General features: G+C 47.2%; 3 protein-coding genes and 1 long non-coding RNA gene across 12 annotated transcripts; 1 reads left to right on the forward strand and 3 right to left on the reverse strand.

The window, feature by feature from the left end:
* Positions 1–2,884: 2,884 nt before the first annotated feature.
* Positions 2,885–8,328, reverse strand: ING2 (inhibitor of growth family member 2). Its single transcript, XM_075149279.1, has 2 exons — positions 7,830–8,328; positions 2,885–4,274 (listed from the first exon to the last, which is right to left on the reverse strand). The coding sequence occupies exons 1-2, from the start codon at positions 8,284–8,286 to the stop codon at positions 3,604–3,606; spliced, it is 1,128 nt and encodes a 375-aa protein (XP_075005380.1). The 5' UTR covers positions 8,287–8,328; the 3' UTR covers positions 2,885–3,603.
* A 225-nt stretch (positions 8,329–8,553) lies between these two features.
* LOC142081915 (uncharacterized) lies at positions 8,554–12,935 on the forward strand. Of its 4 annotated transcripts, none has more exons than XR_012673511.1 (3): positions 8,559–8,877; positions 11,321–12,246; positions 12,333–12,935. It is a non-coding gene; the product is annotated as an uncharacterized LOC142081915 (long non-coding RNA). The 4 variants fall into 4 exon arrangements; XR_012673512.1 differs by having other exon boundaries at positions 8,563–8,877; positions 11,321–11,561; positions 12,172–12,935; XR_012673509.1 differs by having other exon boundaries at positions 8,554–8,877; positions 11,321–12,935.
* Positions 10,947–17,101, reverse strand: LOC142081914 (uncharacterized). Of its 5 annotated transcripts, none has more exons than XR_012673508.1 (3): positions 16,705–17,101; positions 16,156–16,476; positions 10,947–11,147 (listed from the first exon to the last, which is right to left on the reverse strand). XR_012673508.1 is itself a non-coding variant. In XM_075149283.1 (3 exons), exons 1-3 carry the CDS (start codon positions 17,081–17,083, stop codon positions 11,112–11,114), a joined length of 732 nt encoding a protein of 243 aa, XP_075005384.1. In that variant the 5' UTR covers positions 17,084–17,101; the 3' UTR covers positions 10,954–11,111. The 5 variants fall into 5 exon arrangements, 4 of the variants coding, with proteins under 4 accessions (XP_075005384.1, XP_075005387.1, XP_075005386.1 ...); XM_075149283.1 differs by having other exon boundaries at positions 10,954–11,147; positions 16,156–16,472; XM_075149286.1 differs by lacking the exon at positions 10,947–11,147 and adding an exon at positions 11,643–11,672 and having other exon boundaries at positions 16,156–16,472.
* A 958-nt stretch (positions 17,102–18,059) lies between these two features.
* Positions 18,060–23,351, reverse strand: CDKN2AIP (CDKN2A interacting protein). Of its 2 annotated transcripts, XM_075149281.1 has the most exons (4): positions 22,987–23,351; positions 22,755–22,885; positions 21,271–22,017; positions 18,060–21,207 (listed from the first exon to the last, which is right to left on the reverse strand). In XM_075149281.1, exons 1-4 carry the CDS (start codon positions 23,208–23,210, stop codon positions 20,165–20,167), a joined length of 2,145 nt encoding a protein of 714 aa, XP_075005382.1. In that variant the 5' UTR covers positions 23,211–23,351; the 3' UTR covers positions 18,060–20,164. The 2 variants fall into 2 exon arrangements, with proteins under 2 accessions (XP_075005382.1, XP_075005381.1); XM_075149280.1 differs by having other exon boundaries at positions 18,060–22,017.
* Positions 23,352–23,764: the final 413 nt, after the last annotated feature.

Below are 23,764 nucleotides of genomic sequence, written 5' to 3' on the forward strand. Positions count from 1 at the left end.
CAGCAACTGGAAGAAACCTGTATTAATCTTGTGTACTATTCCAGACCTGCCAGAATTCCAGAGTCCAAAAAAAATGCAGTAACTGCTGGAGATAGCAAGATGGCCTTATAATATAGACAGCAAATACTAAATTGCTCATTTTGCTTTCAAAACAGTAAGCTTTCTATTAGGTGTATTTTTTGTTTTGCTTTAAAGTTTGGATGGATGAAGTGATTCTTTTGTCAAGATTAATCAAACTGGTCCATGGGACAGTGATCAAGAAACACTCTTGCTCTGATACCATTCCTTTTAAATAGTTCATGGGGACCTTTTGCTGGTGATGAACTTGCATTACTTCAAAACTGAAAGGCAAAAAGCAAGAACTTAGAAGTGCACCGTATTTCCCTAAGCTTCAAGAAAACAAAATGTAACCTACACTGAATTAGGATGTAGCATTCATTTTCACAAGGAGGAAGCAGTTTCCTGTGTAGTTACATACACTTCTATCAACTTCCGAAGTGTTTGTTGCCCCGATTTACCTTTTTTGCAAGAAGCTAGACTTACTTCATGACAGTCAATACATATCTTGAAGATGAACTGGTTTAACAGTGTTTAGTTTTCATTTTCACTTCACTAGTGAGGTTCCTCCCTTTAAGAAAAGGAACTCAACATTAAGAAGCAACGTAAGTGTTCTCTACTTACCTTTCTGATTTCATACTAGCATCTTATGTGCATTTTCAGCAATTACCATTGACCTTCTATGAAAACAGATGCAAAACCACAAAATCTGGGTTTGGTTAAAAAAGGTGGTGAAATGCGAAATGCCAGATAACATCAGATCTTTCCTCCTGTACGTTTTAACAACAAATTAGCCATTTAAAAGAAGTAATTTTAGATGCACCCATGTGTATTTGAGGCACACTGCTAATCTGCTTATGAACGGAATTATTTCTGCATTTGAGCAATTTCATGTATTAGGCAAGCAAGTGCCGTTTCCCCAGCAATATCTTCACTGGAAACCTTGAAAACTCGTATTCCCTGCTAGAAGGGCCATTAGCATAAAAGAAAGCATCCCTGCATTAGAGATATTTATCTGGACCACTTTCAGAATCTAAAATTTTCTTTCTGTAACACCACAACATACACTTCCTACTTCAGCAATTATTCCAGATGAACAATTATATAAGGCTCCCAGCTTTCTCCTCTGCCTTGGAAAAAAGTATTCTTGATTTAGCCAGTAGAAATTCAAGCAATATTTTTCAAGATAAATTAGTAATGTTAATAGTTACAATTTCACTTTGTTCTGCAACTTCAGTGTTTACTTAAGTGATGTTTGGTTTTTAATACTAGGGAGCATCGCCACTTTAGGTAGACATTAGATGTTGATACAACCCCCAGCCCAAGGCTTCCAACCAGTCTTCCCAAGAAGGAAATTTAAGAATCTTTAAGCCGTAACAAATAGAACAAAGAGTAAAATGCACAGGGGAGGACTTACACCACTTGTCTCCAACAGCTGGCCTGATCATTCTCCATCAGTAGCCATGATCCAGCCCCCTCAAGAAGCCTATCTTTGCAACCTCAGATTAGCCACTAGGCCTGGAAAGCAAGATAGGGCCTCGGGGTAAGGTTTACCTTCTCTCCTACCCTGCTGATGGTCAGAGTCCTTACAGTAGTTTCCTGCAAGAGCTATTTGCTTACTGTGGTACAGGTCTCCCCAGTGGAACTAGTCCACTTACTAAACCTACGATTTTAGAGCAAAAATTCAAAACACTGGCTTTACGCTCCCCTGCCATATGTTAACTAGTATTACTTGCAAATGCTAAATCCTGTTAAGGAATCAGATCATAACTGTGGAAACAGGCTTGGTATTTTACGTAGCTTATAATATTTAGAGTCCTGCACATTGATTCATACCATCTGGCCTGACAGCACTGAGGCTTTCTTTATGCCAAGCGCGGTGCATCCAGCCCTCCAGCCCCAGCCACCACAGCCCTCTAGTGGAGATGCAGGAGGGAGTTTTGATGGCATTCATCCATCGTGGCTTGCTTTTGCTCATCTGCCTTCTGGGCTGCTCTCAACTCAGCACAACTACTTTTCAATCAGCCTTGGCCAGAGATGGTGTCGCTTCTCCCTCTGTGCTGTCAAGGGAGACCTTAGCAGCAAAGAGAAGTGACCTACGGGGACTTCTGAGCACTTGCAGCCCATCTAGAGATCACCCCCACGCCCAGCCCTGCAGAGCTGCTGTCCGCCTTGCCAAGCCCACCAGGGCACAGGCAGTCTCAAGGAAGAACACTTGAGCAGGAACCCTAGGTGCAAGCTTTGATACACCAGGTACACCACTCACTTCTCCTCTATTAGCATCTCCCATTGCAGAGGAGCAGCAACAGCTGTTTTCATCTTTTTTCCACCTCCTCTAAACAAGTGGAGGTGAGGAAGTTCACTTTTAACAACCACCCAAATAGTGTTGAGACGCTACCAGCATACTTCAGGACAATGCTGTTACTTAGCCTGTCAGAAACCTGCTGGGATTTGTCTAGTGGCTCTGTGCCAGTCATGCTTATGTTTTGTTTTTTATTATCTATCAAAACTTTTATTGAAAGCTTTTGCCTTCAGGCTTTTTAGATAGTTGCCCAAGTCCAAGATGTGTGGTGCTGTGCCTAAAGCCAGGTGCGGCCACACACGTACACAAATACCACACTTAAAGGAAAAGCAAAGTTTACATCCCAGAGAATACCAGTCACATTTCAGCTCTCTAGAGATGGATTATGATGAAGATTTCATCACATTTGCAATTTCTGTTCCCTGAGATGTCAATATCCCCTCCTCTCAAGGGATCCTTCTACCACTTCAAGGCTGATATAGGCAGTGGCAAAACCTAAACAATCAAGGGCATTAGAGCAAGCATCTTAAACAATAAACACCACATCAGGATGCTCGACAGAACCCAAACAAAACCTACTAAGAATATTCAAAACTGCATATACACCATAATTCTATCGTATCCAAAAATTCACTCCCAAGTGTAAAGTCACAAAGACAAGAGTTTAATATTGACAAAAAAAAGCTTAAGTTAGTGGTATTTTCTTCCTTGAAATAACATACTGGTCATATGAAAGTCACTGAAGAGGTCTGTTTTTAGCTCGGAAGACTTTTACAGTTACAGCTGAATTCAAAAACCCTAATTCCAAATGTGTGATGTTAACACAAAAAACCTGAAAACTTAAGACCTGGGATAAAGAACAAATTCGGTTGTTAAGATTCTAGCAGTTAAGTGAGGCCTTTCAACGCCCTTTCCATAACATGCAAAGTTCTTCAGTATCTTTCCCACCACCATTATTTCAAGATTTACAAGGTTCTTTAAAATACTAATGGTGTTAAATTGAAACCAAGCGCCATATGCTTGTAATGTCTTCTGTGAAGGTCTGAAGCCACCCTGTTTCAATTATTTGGTTATTCAGTGCAGAAAGTTAAAGATCACAGAAGGTATAACAGCTTTTAATACTCCATTAATATTATAGATTAAAAATTATTGCATAGTCTTATGCATTTCCTAAAACAGCGTTCTCTGGAAATTAAACATTTTAATATAAAAGGAGCAACTCTTTAAAACATGAATTGCTTTCACTACCTCGATCTTCTATCCTTTTTTGATTTGTCAGTACATTTGTCCATTGTTTTCTCATTGTCTCCTCTGCACTTGGGGCAATACCATTTCCCCTTTGGTTTGTAGGTGAGTCCAACACACGAAAAGTGGAACCACTCGATAGGACACTGTTCGTTATCACATCCTATCATTTCGCCATAAGACACTTGGTTGCATAAGCAGTAAGTTGGTTCATTGGGATCAATCGCAAATTCTACAGGTGAAACCTCTCTCTCTTGTTTGGCTTTGGAGCGTTTTTTCTTCTTGGAAGATTTAGATCTTTTTTCTTTGGGCGGCTGATCATCGCAGTCATCAATACCATTTGCTATATGGCACAGATCACGGCTTTCACTGGTTCGCTGGCGACGAGGTCTACGTGAAGATCTCTCTGGCTGACAGGACTCCATCTTTGCCTTTTCTAGAGGCTTTTCGTTCTCAGACAGATCTTGAAAACACTGAGAGTGTGTTTCCATTTGCCGGGCTCTATTCTCTACCAGTTCTAGCATCTGAGTAACTATTTGAATTTTTTCATCTCCAAGTTCTTGGCTGTTGATTAACGCACGCTGAAGATGCTGCTGCAAGCGTTTCTTCTGAAGAGGATCATTTTCTGACTTGTATTTTTCATAGACATCATCTATTTCTTTTAACGCTTCTATAAAATAAAGATAATAGGAATAAATACGTAAGATGGAACATGCTCAAGAAAATAGAGAAATGGATTTCTGACTGATGAGAAATAGTCCAAATTTTAATTATAGTATGCCCTAGTGGGCTAGATCGGATATTTTATTCAAGTTGCATGTGGTCATCAAATCAGCATTTAAGATCACAATCCGTTGCAAGAAAAAATTCTCAAGTTCTAAGAAAAAGCAAGCTTATTTTAGCCATCGGAAAAAGAAAGGATAACCCAAGAAAGGGGACCACAGCTGCTAGAGCGTGGGTAGTCCAGATCCTGCCTCCATCTGAAAAAGCAGGAATTTCTGTTGAGAGTCCTTACCACAGTAGTTCCCAAACCCTGGCCTACAAACCAAAGCAATAGCTTATTGTATCACAGGAAGAAACTTAGAATTCATATAATCATTATATATCATGATATACAATGCTCCAGAATTAGGATATCCAGGTCCTCTGCCTTCCCCTTCTTATCCACCTAAAGGTTTGGTATTACACTTTCAAGTAGACATAGTTATAAAAGGAGTATGATAACTGAAGTTGCACAATAGCAAATTTACAATCAGGATTTAAATCAACTTAAACCACTCAAAATGCTTTTCCTATTACCAAGACAAATTACAGCAAGTTGCATTTTAAATCGAGGCTGAACTTTTCAGAATAGGTGACCTACTGTTTAGTGCATCACAGGATATTTTTAAGCAACTAGTAATGAGTGGCTCACAGTTTGACTTCAAAGCTTTTCTTCTTGCAAGTCATGCAAAATAACTGGATGAGTTGCTGTGAATCTTTCATAAAATTTAGTTCTTAGAAGCAAGTTTAATGAATCCAAATAAGACATTAACAAATGCCTTATAAGCCAGTTTTAGTCTGTACTCTATTATTCTATATTGCTGGATTTTAAAATAGTATTTTCCAGACCAAAAGTTACACTAGATCTATCCATAAAAGACAGAGAAATTGCTAACATGGAAGGACATAGATTAGTAGAACTGACAGTGAAACCTGATGCACAGTGTTACATACAGTACTGGTCCCTTCAGAAACAACTTAAGGATTTTATCTGAACAGGCAAGGGAATTTATGAATGATACTAAGCTATTTACTTCTAAAGCTAGAAGACATGCAGTACCATCTATCTCTTCTTAAAGACTTGCGTTTCACAAACTGGCTTTCATTTTTAAAGAATTTGTCTGCATTGTACAGTTGTGAAATGATTCAAGCTTGTGCTAAATGGAAGCCATAGATATTATCTCAACATTGTTCACAGTGATTTTTTTCCTGCTGACATCTTGAAACAGTAGCTTCAGCGTGAACAGCCACTTTTTACTATAAGTTCTGAAACCTCTATGACAACAGGAGCCAACAGCATTTTGTTCTGTTCCAGACTTTCACTAGGGTAAGATAAAAACCACTACCTTGCCTGTCCAATAACTCACTTAACCTCTTTTCTTCTCAATACTAGCATTCCAGCTACCATTAAAAACACAAGCTTTGTTTCCCTGCATCTCCAGCTGCATCACTTGCCTGTTGTCCTGACAGGGAGGAATCTTACTCTCTGCTCCTGAAAAGTGTGGAGTAAGGTACTTTGTAGGCTGTTGAACTAGAAAGGCATAACCAGAGCACCATATTCTGCAGCCACATTATCTCCCACCCAGCCTTTTTTTATGGGGGGTGGGGGGGAAGTGTAAGTGTAGTTACACAGATTTCCCATATAGGGAATGACCTGGCCAGAAGAACCCACAAGCAATAACTGTTAGCTTCTTCACATGGTGACAGAGAACAACATTCACCCTACGCTGATTATTCCCTGGATGCAGCCTGTGAAGATTCGCTGCACACTTTAAATGGATCACCATCCATTAAAAAGAGGGAAGAACTTTTAGGTTGACAGAGATGCAAGTTAACCAAACTCCTTGTTGGTCCCTAAGATTAGAGAAGGCATCCATACACCCAACTAAATAGCTCTGAAACCCCTGGTTTTTTTTAAAAAAAAAAAAAAAAGGCAAAAAACACAAACAGAACATAAACCAGGGCCAAGTGTTCATTACAGATAATCTGATTAAATTTGGTGGAGCTAATAAAAGCTAAAAGGATTTCAGTTTTCCAAGCACAGGAGTGGCTTTGTCCCTAGGAACTATCACTACCTTTTAAATTAGCTGAAATTATATAGCACTGCTTTTACATCTTCAGAGTTGGGCCAAAAATATTTTTATCAATTTTTTATGAGTTTGGACAGGTTTTTTGTTGTTGTTTTTTAAAACAGTTCAAGACACTGGTAAAACTAGCAACAAACCTCTGCTTTGACCCAGTATTGTATTAGTGGCTGGAAGAATACGTATAGGAGATACAGCCTAAATAAAAGATTGAATCTATTCAAGCCAGATCTAGTGTTGTCACCACAGATCAGGCAAAGAGCTAGGCAGTCGAGCCTTGACCAAGAATTCAAAATGCTGCAGACAAGTCTACGCCCTTTAGACTTTAAAAACACAGAAAGCTTACAAAAGCCTGTTCTTATGTATCTTCCTGAGTAATTAGAAAGATAATTGAAAGAATCCGTTTGCATTTAACGTCTGAAAGGCCTTAAGGTCCCCTCTTCCCACAGTGAAGCAAGCCTCCCCTTAGGAAGGGAGATTCGGCTCTAGTTCCTACTCCACGGGACCAAATTCCCCCCCACTCCTGCCGTGGGTCCATGCCACTCGTCCTCTGCTGCACAGTTCAAGCAGTAATGCTCTTCAGGAGTAGGTCCCATCCTTATGATTAGGCGGTAGGGCAGTAATTAGAAGTAAAAGATACCGCAGCTGCGTAGCCCAAGACTGCAGGCGTAATGGATTTCATTGATATTTAACCTGCATTTCGGAAGAAACCACGTCTTTGACTGAAGTTCAGGGTAACTTCCCGCTCCATGGACCCTCTCCATGACCAGAGGGAACACTGCGAACACTTTATTTTACCCTCCCGTGCGTTAACCCTCGGCGCCCCGGGTCAGCGCCCGGCGGGACGGTTCGGAGAGCAGCGATTTACCGTGGCCGGGGGGCTCGGCTCCGCCGGGACGCGGCACCCCGCCCCGCGCGGCGGCGGGGCAGAGCCAGCTGTAAAACCGACTCCCGTGCCCCCGCCGCCGGTTCAATCAGCGGGGCTGCCCGGCGGGGAGAAGCGAGGTGGCAGCGGCTCCGCACGGCGGAGCGGGCCCACGCGCGGAGCCGGGGCCTAGCTCCGGGCAGCGAGGCACCGCCGGCTCCCACCGCTCCCGAGGCGGGGCCACCGCCGCCGCGGGGCGCCCTCCCCCGGGAGGGACCGGCCGCCGCCCGCCCCGGCAGACACTGAGCGCGGCGCCCCGGCACCGCCGCGGGCTCAGCCCCGCGCAGGCCCCGGGAGGGGGCCCCCCGCCAGCGGCCACCCCCCTCCGCCGGGCCCGCCCCGGCCCCCGCTCCGGCCCCTCCGCGCCGGGCGCATGTGCGGCGGGCGGGCAGTCCCCCCTTCCCCCCCCGCCCGGTGCCCTGTGGTGGAGGCCGCGTCCCGCGGCGGCGCCCACCTTGGCACTGCGTGTCCATCTCCCGCAGCAGCGAGGCGTTGCGCTGGATGTCCAGCGGCAGCGACTCCACGCACTCCAGGTAGTCCTGCACGTAGAGCGAGAGCAGCCGGGCCCGCTCCCCGCCCGGCGCCGCCGGCCCCGCCACCAGCTGCGGCCCCGCCAGCATCATGCCCCCGCGCCAGCAGCACATCCGCCGCCGCCCGCACTGGGCGCGGGGTCCCCGCGGCGGCCCCGCTCCGCTCCCTCCTGCCGCCGCCCCTCTGCCCGCCGGTGGCCGAGCTGCGCGGGCCGGGCCGAGGCGCCGCGGGGGGCGGTGAGGAGTGAGCGCGCCGCCGGGCTGGGCCGGGCCGGGCCGGGCCGCCCCTCCGTGGGGTCCCGCGCCCCTTCCCGCCGCGGAGCCGCCGCCGAAGCAAAACCCACTCGGAGCCCCCGCCCCTGGCCGGTGGGCTGTGCGCATGCGCGAGGCCCTGCCCTTATAAGGCGCGTCTGGCGGCGCTGCGAGGGGTTCGCATTCTCCCGCCTTCCCCTCTCGCCCGCTCCTACTGGCCCGGCGCGCGGCAAGGGGCGGAAGCCAGCGTGGAGGCGGAGCCTCTCTTAAAGGCGCACGCGTCCGCTGTTTCCGCGCCCGGGCGGTGCGCTGACCCCGCCGGGGGGCGGCGCGGGGTCGCCGCCTGGTGGAGGCGGCCGCCGCGGGGGGGCTACTCGCGCCCCGCAGCCCGACTGTGCCCCGGCGGCGCCCGTGTGTGGGCGGGGGCGGGCGGCCGTTGCCGGGGGCGCTGAGGCGCCACGCGCGCGGGGCGGGCCGGGAGCTCCCCCAACGGCCGCTTCCCCAACGGTCGGGCGCGTTCGTCCCTCGCGCACCGCCGCCGTGCCCGCGCCCGCCATCTCTGCGCCCAGCCTCCGCGAGCGGCCGGCGGTGCCCCCTCGCCATGCCGCTCGCCGCCTTCCCTGAGGGGCAGCGGGGGCCGGCGTGTGTGCCCTGCTGCGGGCGCGGTCCTGTTGCAGCCGTGTGAGGTGAAGGCGAAGAGAGCAGAAATGACCGCCAGGAGTGAGTACCCCCCTTTTACCTCCAGTTTTCAGTTAGCTTCTGCCGCTGCAGGGTTGTTAGCAGGGCGGGGAGCGGCGCTGTGAGCTGGCCCTGAGGACCGCGAGTGTCTCAGGGGAGAGATCCGCGAGGGCCCTCTCTTGCTCTCGTGGGGTGTGAGAGGCTCTCGTGGGCTGATGAGCGCCTTTCTTCGGCCAGTCCCCCCGTGTTTATTCGCTCTTCCCAAAACATTCTCTGTCCTTGGAGACGTTGAGGAGTTTATCTCGAGGGCGTGTTATGGCTCGCACAGATTACACTTGTTCCTTGTACAGGCCGTGAAACTCTGCACTGTATTTTCAGTCATAATCCTGAATCTTCCCACGTTTTCAGGAGATAATGCAAAATATTTTTCTACGATTCTGTGAATACATGATCTGTGCCAGATGGCTCCACGGCTGGTCCTATGACAAATTACTGTGTTGAACCTCGCTGACTTTATCTGACCAGCCCACAGATCAGCATCTCACATGATGGCAGTCTGCAAGTACTATTTTCTTAAGACACCAGTTCACAAAAGTATTTAAACACATTCTTAACTTTCAACTCATGCAGCTGCTAGGCTGGTATCCTACATGACAGTGATTTTTCATACATTTACATCTAAGATGTTCAGTAATTGTAGCTGTAGATGGATGGCTTTGCCCGAATCAGCAATGCGTTGGCAAGTTCATAAAAATGAATGAAAACAAAGTTGTAGGCAGTACTTTCAAAACATTCTTTCTTACACTGATGTCACCCTGGCCAAAAAACCAGGAAGTCTGCAACTCAGTGTCTTCATGTTCTCAAGAGGACACCTTCATCTTGAAGTCCGTAACGCCAGTAAAACTAGCTGCTTCTTTTTTGTGTATTGTGACAGCGCAGATTAACAAAGCTAAGCCTCAGATCATTTTATGCTACTTGTCTCATTTTTGCGCAAGTAGATTTAGAAAGTGAAAATAACCTAGTTACCTTTACTTCCATCGGTAGTAAACCGCTCAAACTTTATTGTATGGTGTTCATTGCTGTCACTTCTGAATAACTGAAGCCTCATCAATTGTATTATTTCATATAATATTAACAGATAACACTTAACTGTACAGGTAAAAAGCATGTATGCCAGTGCAAAAGGACCTGGATTAATAGAAGTGATATAGTATTCTTTTGAAAGATGTTGCCTGTTTTGAGGGGTTGTGTTTCTGCTTATAGTAAGTTTGAATGGCTGTATCGTTCTGCCATCACATGAAGAAATAAAGCTGAGAAAGAGAGATTTCCCCCACAGAGCAGAAAAACAAAGCAAAAATGTTCATTAAAAATTAACATGTTAGTTAAAATCAAATGTTAATTACAATTAAATGTTAATTTAAAAATAACATTTTGGCATCACTTTTTTTCTTACAAGAAATTATGTATGCACCGTTGGTAAAGAAATAGCCAAGAAAGTCTTTTTAGAATAATTCATAACATTTTTTACAGGTGGTTTCTGTGCTAAAACTTGCTGTTTGTCACTATGGGGGAAGCAGTATCTAAGGTACAGCAGAGATCAGCTAACGTTTCCTGAATTTAAATGTTGTCTGCTGCTTTTGAACACTAAAATAAAGATTTAAATTTTGAGTAGTCAAGAATGCAGCAGTAACATTAGACCAGATTTCCCTAGGAAAAAGAAGCCTTTGCTTGCTGCATGTTTGAAGCTCAGGGAGGAGGAAAGCAAGAAGAGTAGGCTGAATTCTCTGGGTTGATCATGCCTCAAAATGGCTAGGAGCAAGCACTGGAGAATTTTGATGTATTGGACTCAAGGTTGCAGGTTGATAGCCTATGTCTCTTCTTTGGATGACTGTGAGAATAATCTGGATATAAGAAGAGGCATGGTGGAGCAAAACCCTGCTATTTGTAGAGATGGACAGGCAGAATGACCATACATTTCCACCAACCCTCTCCACTAAGTGGAGAATTGTCAACTTGAGGTTGCCCTTCACAGTGGTACCAGGGATGTGTTATTAGGGTGTATTGCATAAAACCCGCCTCAATGGTTGTCTTCCAATAGTAAATAATACACACATAGATTTTACTATGATAAAATATTTCCAGATACTTAATCCAAACCTTATTTTTCCCATTTGCAGTTTTGCCTCTCATCTTTCGTAATTCTGATTTTACAGCCTCAAATCATAGCTGATTCCTGCCCTGTTTCATATAATAATACAAAAGTTGGTTAGATTTTTTCAGCTTTCCATTGATAGCCCAGGAAGAATTTCAGCCTGTGGAAAAAATAATGAAAAGCAGCATTATTGACGAGGACAAGTCCATGAGGGGCTGTAATTTTTAAAGACCTACTTAACATTTAGTGGAAATGCGCAAAGGATGATAATAGGGTGCTTCTTTTAAGCAAATGGAACAGAATGGATTTTTGACGATATATATTTCTCGGCAGGTATGCTTCTCTGGTTTCCATGGGATGAAGAGGATGAAGAATTCTCTAAGATACCAAGAAAATAAATGCAAAGAAAGAAAGAATGAGTACAAAGCAGGTGGGCTTTTTAAAAAGTCAGCTGAAGAAAGCTATAGGCCACAGAAAGGTCATATAGAAGGCCGTAGTTGACCTTCGTATAGGCGATATTCCAGGAAGAGACTATCCTTGCCAGAGCTACAGAGGTAGTAGCGTGTTTGTCCAGGTAAGCTATTCTTGAAAACTTCTCTAACATCAGGTCATCCAAAAAAGATACTTCTCTGTAATGGCAGACATCATTGCTTTTGATTTTCCTTAAATATTAGGCTTGATTTATCTGGTGGAACACAAATCATGTGGAAAGAATCATTATTATTTTTCTCTTTCATTTACACAAGCGTAGGACACCTAAAAATAAGACATGGGCTAACATCAGATCATTTCAATAAGGTGATAAACTGGCATGTGTTTTTTTCCCAGCTAGCCTTATCCTGAGATGTAACAAAGAGCTCCTTAGCACCAAGTAACAAACATCCCACACTGATGAGGAGATGTATGTTCTTCCTCATCCAAATGCAAACATCTGTTCAAAAACTGGAGGAGTTCCAAATTTTCTGCCAATATGCTCTAAAAGAAAATTTCTTCCTGAGCCCAAATTAGTGATCAGTTGACTTGTATTACCATGGGGAAGAAGGCAGCTGCAATATCCAGCTCATCTTTTTTCTTCAAACTGATGGGTTCTGTTTATCACAAGCAGAGTGAAAAATGGAGTAAAGTGTGCAAACTAAGTTTACTTTGTGCTTTGTTTTGTAATAACTATTTATCTATTTTTACAGTTCTTCCCATTCAGCTTCCATACTCTAATCCCACGTCTGTACCCAAAAGTGTTTTGAGAAATTGATAGGCCCAAGGTAGGAGATGTTAAGGAATTCACTTTTATATGACATCATTACTTCCATCAGAGCATACTGACATTTTGTCGCTTTGTTTTGAGCAGAACCACACTGTTCCTTTTTGAGAGTATCCGCTCTGTTCAGAGTGCCCTCTGGAAGTCAGCAGGAGCTGGACACCACCAACTTCTCACAGGTGCTGTGAAGCATGCTGGCTGGTATAGGAACTGCAGCTCCGTAGAGGAGGGGGACACTGCTAACCAGCTGAGGGGCAGCATTTGGCTGCTGCGATGGGTAGAGCCACAGGGATCATTCCCTGTCATTTACAACACGGATCTGTCCACTTGTGGCTGAAGTAACACGTCCCTGTTTTCCCCTCCAGGAAACGGTTTTCAGACAGTGATTCTTCTTCCCCACCTATGTTTTAAAGCATAAACAATTTGTGGATTTGCTTTCTGGCTCCAGAGCCAATCACCATGCCAAAGAACTCAGGAAGTGTGCAGATGATGTTTAGGGAAGCCAGGTGAGGAATGGTAACGAGTTAATCTTATGCAAATATGTGGCAACCGTCTTTATTGTCTTACTTGAGCCCTGAAGCTTGATCCTCTTCCACTCAAGTAAATGGAAGAATCCAGGTGACTTTAATGGAAAAGAACTGAGCCCCTTTTGCCCACAATAAACAAAGGATTTTTTTATGTCCTCTTACCTGAGCTACATGCTAACATGTGTCCTTTGTGTCTGTGATTCTGCTACTCGGCACGGGTCATGTGAAAAACACATTTTTACTTCTTCCTCTTGTGAGGAACAAACATACACAATCACACCTTTGTAATCAAGATTGTGAAATGAGGGCAGGCAGTGCACCTGCAGGAAGTTTCAGTAGTTGATGGTTTAAGACATTCATAATACTCTACCATATGTGGATGTTAATTTTCCTTTCCACCTCAGGAAATAAAGGTGGGAGTCATCCAGCCAGAATGAGAGAGAATCTTGGTATAAACAGGTCTTGCCCTAAAAATGTCTCCGTTGACTGTAAGGGGAGCCCAGGTCTGTTGTCACAGATGTCAGTGAAATGAATTCCACTCCATATGTGGAAATGGGGTTATTACATGCCTATAGTTACCACTTATGAATTTCAGAGTTCCCCTGAAAACTTGAAGAGAGTTTTGGCATATGTCATTAAAACTCCACACCAAACAGGAGGAAGCCTTATTTCATTTCCCTCCTAGTGTGGATTTTTTTTTTTCCTCTTTGGAATCTGCGTATCCAAACCTAGTACAAATGATTAGTGCAACTGAAAAGTCACTGCAAATAGCACCAGAGACTAATTTCATATCTTCAAAATAACTCTATAACACAAAGTCACCTGCATTATGTGTTTCTTAGGGGTGCTGCTGCTATGCAAATTTTTCAGTGCCACCACTTACTTCAAGTTACCAAGAATGAGTATTATTCTATAATGACTAACATATGACCGAAGTACACTTTTTTCCAAGAACTGACAGAGTTTACATTTCCTTTATTATTGAGTTGTAATTGTGAGAAAAATTACTGGTTAAACAAGATGAATAGATCCCTAGCTTCTCAACCATCCTCTTCTCCAAAATAATAAGCAGAAATGTGACATTTGCTCCAAACAAAGGAAGGATTTGGGGTCGAAGGCTATTATCAAAATATGGGCAGCATCTGACTGAATATAGTTTGTCTTTTAGACTGCAGTTAAAATGCAAAACACCAGAGGATTTAGAAAATCGGGCAAACATTGGTTAGATGGGCTTTCTTACTAGTGACTATCTTTTGCCCGATGTGATTCATCTCTGACAGTGGCATTTAAAACACAGTCCACTTGGGACTAACAAGTAAAGTTACTTGACCATCAGTGACAATTCAAACTTTAAAGGGCTGTAGGCTCAGATGTTGGAGCTGAACAATGCATTTTTAGTTGCAGGAATGTTACTGGAGGAAGAAAATACCTAACTGGTAACCACTGGAACCCAGTCTTACATTGCCTTAGCAACAGGCCATTGGGCTCAGAAATTATCACATGCCGTTTTCAAATTAGCCTACAACGTATTTGAAACTATTACCGAGTATCAACACAAAACCCGTTTTTCTGAACGCTCGTATGTGGGTGTGTCTTCAATGCGGATGGAAACCTCTGCTGTCATTTACAAAAGGCCGGCCCGATGTCTGAATAGTCACGGGCAAGTGCTGATAACACTCCGCTTAGGCCAGCTCTACATTGGCAAGTATCCTGGCTCAGCCACATGCAGTAACTGTCTTCCTGTAATCACAGCGGTTCAGTGAAATTGCACAGGTTTAAATGCATGCAAGGAAGAGAAGTGGAATTAATCACAGCCTAAAAATTGATACTTCCTGACAGCAGATTTAAAATGGGGGGTGGTGCAGCATAACAAGCATAAATGACAATATTTTCTTAAAAACACGTCACCTAGCTAATAGCAATACCTTTGCTGTGGCAGCGGCAACTAACAGAACCATCTAGAAGGCACACAAATACAAGTTAGTTGTTGTTAAATGGACAAAGAGTGTGGCGTGTTATACACTATGCAAAGCATTGCAAAAACGCACATTTTAGCTGAAAGAAGAGCTTTAAAAATATTCTACAAAGCAGATATTGCGGTTATTTTCTCTGCAGTTTGCAACTTATAAAGCTGGGGGATAGATCTGCCTAGTGAAAGAGACAGCATTAAAACTCCTTCAATGTGTGCTTTTTTCCTCTCAGTCTCTGGACCACTAGACCATGTCATGTTAGCTTACTGTCATCTATAGCCAAGATGAGTTTGATATTTGACGTATTCTCTCCTGATAACAAATTTGAAGACAAACATTTAGCATAAACTACAAGTGAGAGAGTTTTGTTCACACACAGAGAAAAACAGCCCAAATTGTTAAGGTGCTACAGTGCAATCTTTAGGGCCAAAAAAGAAAACCAAACCCACATCAGTCACTGCGCGAGCTTCAGCTTGTCTACACAAGCTTGTCTGCGGTCTTCAGCCTGCACTGCAGGTGCTACCTGCGCTACAGAGGGATGACAGCTCATGAAACGTTAGGTTCATAGAGCCTTAGATATATCCTTTTTAGCAGATGAAACTAGGACACTGGGATTTCATTACAGTTTCTCAACCAAAAAAACAGAGAACTTCACAGAGCTGTGCCCTAGTTTAGTTGTTTCTTTTGGGATGGGTTCTTTGATAGCATTTTAATTTGAAATCTCTGCTTTCTCACATACATATAGCTGATCACGTGAAGAATTATGGGAGAAAAGAGAGAAAGACACTCGAGCTCAAATGGCTAAGAGAGCAACCAAAATGGCAGCTCAGGCCAGGTGGTTTGTCAGCCCTTTCCACACCCTTTCAAAGCTCTTGTGTGAAGCAGTCAGAGCTATCATAGCTAGTTCTGCACAGAGCTGCTCCCCGCTCTGCACACTGGTCTCCTCTGCATAGCACAGAAGTCCGACACAGCTGAAAAGATGTCACCCTGAGGATATTGCTGGAAGAATGGCAGATGTTGGAAACCAGCGGGGTGTGCAAACTGTACTGTGCCTACAGGCCGTGTGCCTGTAGCTCGACCAAAAAGAAAGACGCTGCTAGTTCAGCAGACCTGGGCTCACCACAGGAGCTTCATAAACACCAAGAGAGCACGAACCACAAGGAAGCGTTGGCTCTGGGCTGCTTGGGTGCTGTTTGGGTAAGGGCAGCATTAAATCACATTTTTTGGGCCTGAACTTGATGTTGTTTTGGGGATCTCTGCCAGTGCTGTCATGTTTCATACCCAGACATGACTAGCGCAGCAGAAGGCTTAATTCCATGCAGTCAAGCACGGTGATGTGTTACTTGCTTGACATACTAGAGGCAAGAACAGCACTGCCTATGACATTAATTCACTTTATGAATGGCTAGTACTTACGTGCATGATTGCTGCAGGCAACGGCATCTTGCGTCGTATCGGGGAGCGTAGGCATGAGAACGTGCCTGGAGTGGGCACTCGCTGGTCAGAAGTGCCGGCTTCTCTGAGGAGGTCCAAGTGAGCAGGGGAAACCGGGGGTACGCCCTGCACAGCGCCATGTGCGCAACTGCTGCGCTGGAGCAGCGCGATGTTTGTACTCTGCGCTGGAGCAGCTTTTGTGCTGTCACTCGGGTACGCATCAGACTCCCTGCGTTTGACGTTAACTTCTGCGTGGTGCAAACGAACGCGACAAGGTACTTCCATCGGGCCTCTTGCTTCTTCCTGGAGCAGGGAAGGAAGGAGGGCCGTGGCAGGCAGGGGCAGGAGCAGGAGCTCCGTCAGGCGAGTGCCTCCCTCTGCGTCAGGAGGCGCCCTGAAGCCCCGTTGGGTATGAGAAGGGGGGCGCGGGGCCATGTGTCCTGCCGGCCAGAGCCACTGCCGGGGAAGCAGTGGGTCCCCAGGCGTGCTTTGCGCTTCCTGCAAACAGCTCTGCTGCGCCGGGGAAGTTACCACGCAGCAGGAAGTTTTCCCCCGGTGCTCCGCCGCTGGGGGAGTCCAGCCCGGCCCACCGCGGCCCAGGCACCGCCGCGCAGCCGGAGCCGGGGCCGGCAAAAGGGGATGGCCTGAGAGTGAGCCCCGTTCTGTTGGTGCGCCTGCGCACTACCTGCGTGTCTGTGGCCGTGACGAGAGCCCGCCCCGCGCTCACCCGCTCGGCCCGGGGGCGTCTCGGCGGAGAATGCGTGAGGTGAGGGCAGGCGAGGGCGCCGGCAGCGCCCGGCACTCTCTGCCGGCGGTCCGGGGACTTTCCCCTAGGCGGGCGCGAGGCCCATGAGGAACTAGGGTCCTCCGTGCGTGGCCTAGCGAGCAGGTCTTCAGAGCACCCCGCCATCCCCGCAACTCCGCCGCGGCTTTATATGACGCGGCAGTCGGGAGGACCTCTAGGCCAGAGCGAGGAGTGTTGGCCGCCCCGTTTCTTTCTCTGCTGGTCTCCGCAGACGGTGCACGGACAGCGAGGCCGCCGGGCTGCCCCCGGAGGAGCTCCACGCTCCGGGTGGCCGCGATACCTGCCCCACTGAGGGGCCGCCGCCGCGGCACCGCCCCGGGAATACATTAAGCAAATTTAGCGCTGTGGCTCCGCCCCCGAGAAGGGCAGCTCGAGCGGCTGCTACGCGGAGCCACGCCCCCCGCGACGCCGTCGGCAGCGCCTGCGCCGGGCGGGGCGGCCGGGGCGCAGGGCGGGAGCCCGGCCGGCGGCACGCTCTAGCGCCCCCTTGTGGCCAGCGCCCCGCGTCACTTCATTCCCCTGCAAGCGAGAAAAACCGGGCTTTTACCGACAGCCCCCCGAAGCGGTGTGTACCCTGTACCGGCTAACAGCCTCCAGCGTGGCAGCTGTCCGTCAGGAACCCACCGTACGTACTTAAGCTGTTCTAGCAGCTCTCAGAGGAAACGGGAGTCATTTTTAATGACTGGAATTTCCTGTACTCCCGCAGAAAATCCAGGGCCAGTTTTTCTTTCGGCTGGTGGGTTTCATTTGTCCCCGAGACCACTTTGCACAGCTACAGTGTTAGCGCACTTGTTCTAGCCAGTCCTCGTCAGCAAGGTTGACAACTGAAGACCAGCATCCCGACTGCTAGAGACCAGGACAGTACCTGGAAGGCAGATCCAGAGGTTTTAGAACTGACAGGACTGCACAAACACTTCTTGCCACAGCCAGTTCTTTGAAATTCTTTCTTTTTTCCTTTAGGATTAATAAAATGTTCATAAATTCTCATTCAAATACTTAATGCTTATTTACTCGTTTGTTGGAATCTGCTTGTTGAGCTGCTTTCCATGCAGAACGTGAAATAAAAATAACACACTTCAACTTTCAGTTTCTATTAAGAGTAGCTACAGACTCATCCTTTAATGAATCACAACCAAACATCAAAGAGGAGTAACATTCAAAAATTCTAAAAAACGTAAGCGTAAGTCAGGACTTTAAAAAAAGGCATCTAGCACCTCAGCCTTTTAACACAGTTACCCTAACACCCCCTTGAGGTCAGTAAATACTGTGAGCTTCGCTTTACAGATGGGAGACACAGGTTTTCACATTGCAACACATGCTGCAATTCTCAACCAGAGATCTGGAGGAGCCCAAACTAACAGCTAGAAAAGCTGTACTTCAGAGGGCACAGGACACAATTCCCGCCCCGCAAAAACAGTCATTCTGTGTTTCCACCTGAACAGGGTGAGGATTTGAAAACAGATCTCGCGCTTCCTGGCATGAATACCACAACTCTTAAATACAGCACGAAACTCGCTCTGCGCCAGAAGCACGCACCAATTCCTACGCTGTGTAAGATGCAATTTAACGCATTGCGTTCCGAACGTCGGGTGGTGCTCCAGAAACACCGAGGGGGAACTCCTGAGAAACCTAACTGGAGCGAAGGGCGACCGAGGGCACAGAAGCACAGGGATCAGATGGAGGAAGTTCTCAACCGGCCATCGGGAAGCGCGAATGCCTTGCAGGCTTCAGGTGCTACGGACTGGACAGCCACTGCTGTTCAAAATCACGTAGGGTACAGTGTAACAACGCCATTGTGGTTTAGTCCCAAAATCACAAAAGAACTTGAAGTCTTTAAGTGGACATATGTACTACCGCGATCCCAGGAATTCCTATTCACTCCTGTAGTACTCGATCAATGGATCCGTCAGCCAAGTGTAAGGTCTCCATTAAATGATGCTAACTACTGTAATCGGACAAGATTAATTCAAAATAGCACTGAAGACATTATGTTTTTACAATTACATGTCATTACCCAACATATCAAAACATGCAGTTTGTGCAGGTATTTCAGTAACATTGAAAATAAAAGGTAATTTCCCACTTTCCTTGCTTCAAACCATTCTGTACATAGTGTAAAAACATAGCAAAGGAAGGGCTCAATTAGTGCGAACACTTTACAATAACTCACTGTCTCTAGGAGACAGCAGCATCTTCATTTTGCTTCTCTTGGTAAGTGTTACAAAAGTACAAATAGATATTCTATAGGTCCGCTCTCTTAGTTTTACAGTATTTCAGCTACGCATCCAAAGAAAACAACCCATCCTTGTGGGATTACACCTTGAAGCCACTCAAAAGTAAAGCTTTTCTTAAGGTGTTGCAGTTATTGAAATGGCTGGAATATTTAATAGCCAAAACCAAAGTACTATAAAAGCATATCCCAGAGGTTTTATTGTTTTAGTAGCAGTCAAAATATGCTTAGTATGGAAATCCATGTTTATTTGAAAAAACTGTAAATGTATTTCACGATATAAATTAAATCTGCTTACAGAGTTTTGGTGGCTGAAGTAGCTGTGACTTGACTGCTAATCGATAATTTGCCAGTATACTGTTAAATGGGATCTAACCTGCTAGTATAATGTTAAATGGGATCAGGGTGTCATTTATATTGCGAGTGCTACGACATCCCATGAAAATAGTCAACCAACTATTTTCTCTCCTAGTATGAGCAACAGTGAACATTATGAGCAACACGCCTGAAACAGATGAATCAACTTTTGATTGAAATTTTTAAACAACTTTCAATCATTCAAGTATTATGGTCCCTATATACATACTTCTACGTGGCTACAAAAGACATGGTAGACAATTGAGCACACTGCCATCAAATCGTAAGAATTACAAAATTGTCAGGTTTTAAACAGCAAATTGTACCTTAATCGTTTAATTAAAAATAGAAGAATTAGGTAGACTATTTTGCAAATAAAACAGCACACTAGTGTGCTATATATTAAGGCATACCTTTAAATGCGCACTTGTCGTCTCTAACAAGTTTTATACAATTGCTACCAAGTGAAAGGACTATCATTGTCTTGCAAAACTGAGAAAGAAATACAAAATATCTGGAAGCCTACATTTTTAAAGTACAAAATTAACCTTTAGTCCTTGTCTTGAAATACTATACACGGTACAAACAGCGATTCTCCCCTACACGATCTCACGAGGATTTCTTAAAGCTGGAGGTAAATTCGAAGGTTTTGACTCTTCATCCAGAAGTACCAAATCTTCAATTTCACTACCTTTGTATTTTCTTTTACATATCTTCACAATAACTTTCTTCTTGAGGAATAATTTCAAAGCTTCTCTTGAAGCAACCGCTTTGGCATTTTCCATACTTTTACCACAGCCAGTACCCAAGTAGACAGACTTGCACCTCAGTTCACAAACTATGTTTTCTAGAGAGCTCTTATTTTGAGGCAAGTCTGCAAGTTCCTTCAGGGGAACAAAAGCAACATCTAACGTAGCTTTTACAGACTGAATAGATGAGTTTAGAAGTTCTGCGTGATTTACGTTAGGACTGAAGCCTCCAACAGCAACCAGTTTCCAGGCTACAGCTTTGTACAGTCTGTTGAAAAAAGGTTGTCTTTCCTTTGCATCTTCGCTGGTTAATGGTTTGCACAAAGCCTTAGCAGGGCTTTCAGCTGCCTGCGAGCCACTCTTGGAGGCAAGCTGTGGTGAACCTGCCTGCGTGCCGCCTTTGGCGGCCAGCAGGGAAGCACCTGCCTGAGCTCCACCCCGGGAGGCCAGTGACGAGGGACCTTGCTGAGCGCCGCTCCGAGTGGCCAGCAGCGAAGCAGCCACCTGAGCGCTGCTCTTGGAAGTCAGCAGTGAGGATCCCTGCTGAGCGCCACTCCGAGCTGCCAGCAACGAGGCAGCCACCTCGGCACTGCTCTTGGAGGCCAGGAGCGAGGAGCCCGCCTTAGCAGTGCCCTTGGAGGCCAGCAGCAGGGAGGTGCCCGCCTGAGCAGCGGTTTTGGGGGCCAGCAGCAGGGAGGTGCCCGCCTGAGCACCGCTCTTGGGGGCCAGCAGCAGGGAGGTGCCCGCCTGAGCACCGCTCTTGGACACCGATACTGGGGCACTCGCTTGGTTCTTGGAAGACAGCAATGTAGCACTTGTTTGTGGGGTGCTCTTGGCAGCTGATGGCACCACTGCTGCCTGTGGGGTGCTCTTGGCAGCTGATGGCACCGCTGCTGCCACCGTCTCTGCCTGCAGGGTGCTCTTGGTGGTCGGTGGCACCGCTGCTGCCACCGTCTCTGCCTGCGGGGTGCTCTTGGTGGTCGGTGGCACCGCCACCACCTGCGCGGCACCCTTGGCAGCCGGGGGCACCGCCGCTGCCACGGCTGCTGCCTGCGCGGCACCCTTGGCAGCCGGGGGCACCGCCGCTGCCACGGCTGCTGCCTGCGGGGCACCCTTGGCAGCCGGTGGCACCGCCGCTGCCACGGCTGCTGCCTGCGGGGCACCCTTGGCAGCCGGTGGCACCGCCGCTGCCACGGCTGCTGCCTGCGGGGCACCCTTGGCAGCCGGTGGCACCGCCGCTGCCACGGCTGCTGCCTGCGGGGCACCCTTGGCAGCCGGTGGCACCGCCGCTGCCACGGCTGCTGCCTGCGGGGCACCCTTGGCAGCCGGTGGCACTGCACTTACTTTAGTTTTCTTTTCAGGTGATGGCACATTTTCAGACTTGCTTTCCTTAGGTGGATTTGAGCAAGGCTTCTCTCCTGACTCTTTTTCAGGTGAAGATGGGTTTTGCTCAGTAGTATTTTCAGCATTAGCCGGTTTTCCTTCTGCTTCTAAGTCTGATGTTGTGACCATTTCTTGATTTGAACTGCAAGTTGACTGGGAGCTTTCTGGACCTTTTCTAGTATCTTTTTCCTGCTTTTTTGGCAATGTGCTCTCTGTTTCCTTTGGGGCTTCTGCCTTGGTTGTTTTCACATCCTTTCCAGTATCCTTAGAATCTTTGCTTTTCTCAACAGCTCGCTTCTTGGAGGGCTCCTCTACCCTTTCTGAAAAATAAGTAAAGTATGTTATCCTCTTTAATTTCTGCACTATGAAACATCCATCTAGAGACAATTTATCTATTTTCTAAAAACTTCTAGCAATAATCTCTGTGAATTTAAAAGGTATATATTAGAAATACACCTTGAACTGCCATTTCAAGTATTAATCTACTATTTCAGAATATTTTAGTATTTTTTGCCAAAAAACTAAAAACACTCAGGTGCAAGATTTCAGAGTTTGGTTTGGGACCTGTAGGCAAGTATGTATTTGTATTCTTGAAGTCCAAACCAAAAATGACCTAAGTACGATCTGACCTGAAAAAAAAAAAGTGTATTTTGTCTACTAATATCATAAAAACATCTTTAAAATACCACTGTAAGAATTTCTTTAAGAAACTAAGTTTCTCACAAAGTAACAACGTCTGACTAGCGCTAAAGGCAAAGTAAGAAGAATACATTTAAGCTGGAGTACAATAGCCCACATGGCATTAAAAAAATAATCAGCTTAAAGTGCACCAGTTGTAGAAATTCAAAACAAGAGCTCTACATTACCAATGGAACACTTATGCATTACATCTATTTTACAGGTCTTATATGAGGAAAAAATAGCAGAGAGAGGGGAAATGATTAACAACACAAAGTAAATTATTTCGACAACTTTCTAAGCCCGAGGTAAACCGAGAACATTCAAAAACAAGCATTTTCTAGACTCCTATGTATTGTCACAGCTATGATCTGCTAACCATTGCTACTTGATATGCCTCTTTTCTTCACCTTGGCAACCAGTTCATCTCTCGTGGTGCGGACAGGCGCGCCGGTCACCTGGATGCCTTCGGCCATTTCCAGCGCCTTCTCCATGACCTGCGGCGGGTACCTGGAGGGGCGACAAGGGGAGAAGAGGGGAGGGGCGCCGTCAGGCGGCCGCGCCGCGCCCCACCCCCCGCCGCGGGGCCCGCCGCCCCAGCCCGCACTCACCGGCAGCCCAGGAAGACGTGGTTGGCCCACACCATGGAGAGGGACACCAGGCGCTGGAGCTGGGCGCTGCCCGCCGCCGGCGGCTCCCCCACGTTGCGCAGCAGGAACTCCCGGCGGTGCCGCCAGTGGTGCTCGGGCTCGCAGGCCCCGCGCAGCGCCTCCGCCCAAGCCACCTCTTCCGCCGTCCGCCCTAGGGGCTCGGCCGCCGCCTTCCCCGCCGCCATGGCCGCCCTCGCTCCCCGCCGCCCCCCCGCCGCGCCCGCCCCGGCTCCGCGCGCGGGGCCCTCCTCCGCCCCGCACAACGGAAACAACCGCCCCGATCCGCTCCTTCCGGCCGCGAGGGATGACCTCAGAACCGGCGCGCGCGGCTCCCCGCCGCGGCCGCCGCCCCAGGCTGCTTTGCGGCGCGCGAGGGGAGGAGCGAGGGAGCGTTCGTGCCGCCGACGGCCCGGGAAGGAACCGCGCGCGCCCCGCCCCCGGTCGGCGGTCAGCCGCGGGGCGGAGGTGGGCCCGGGGGGGCCGGTGCCTCACGGCGCGGCGGGGCTGGGCCCAGGCGGCGGGAGAGGAGCCGGGACAGGGCTGCCCGCTGGCGATGGGGTCACGGCGAGCACGTCGTCCCTCAGACACCTCGCTTCCCGTGTCCGTTTGAGCGTGCTCCATCACAGGCGTTCTAACACGGCCCGCGGGTTGGGTTGGGTTTGGCTTTTTTCCCCTCTTTTTTTTCTTTTTTTTTTTTTGTACTGCAGCTGAAGCCTGAGATTTTTCACAGTGCACGTGT

Source organism: Calonectris borealis, chromosome 4, assembly GCF_964195595.1.
Source record: "Calonectris borealis chromosome 4, bCalBor7.hap1.2, whole genome shotgun sequence".
Classification (NCBI taxonomy): Eukaryota; Metazoa; Chordata; class Aves; order Procellariiformes; family Procellariidae; genus Calonectris; species Calonectris borealis.

Coding starts and splice junctions, on each gene's coding strand:
- ING2 (XM_075149279.1), bottom strand. CDS start 8,286: ATGCGCACAGCCCACCGGCCAGGGGCGGGGGCTCCGAGTGGGTTTTGC. Junction 4,275..7,829: donor GATGGACACGCAGTGCCAAG/GTGGGCGCCGCC, acceptor TTTATTTTATAG/AAGCGTTAAAAGAAATAGAT.
- LOC142081914 (XM_075149282.1), bottom strand. CDS start 17,083: ATGGCGGGGTGCTCTGAAGACCTGCTCGCTAGGCCACGCACGGAGGAC. Junction 16,473..16,704: donor GGAAAACTTCCTGCTGCGTG/GTAACTTCCCCG, acceptor TGCTCCAGGAAG/AAGCAAGAGGCCCGATGGAA. Junction 14,510..16,155: donor TGCCTGCAGCAATCATGCAC/GTAAGTACTAGC, acceptor CTGTGATTACAG/GAAGACAGTTACTGCATGTG.
- CDKN2AIP (XM_075149280.1), bottom strand. CDS start 23,210: ATGGCGGCGGGGAAGGCGGCGGCCGAGCCCCTAGGGCGGACGGCGGAA. Junction 22,886..22,986: donor CACGTCTTCCTGGGCTGCCG/GTGAGTGCGGGC, acceptor TCGCCCCTCCAG/GTACCCGCCGCAGGTCATGG. Junction 22,018..22,754: donor AGGCATATCAAGTAGCAATG/GTTAGCAGATCA, acceptor CTTATTTTTCAG/AAAGGGTAGAGGAGCCCTCC.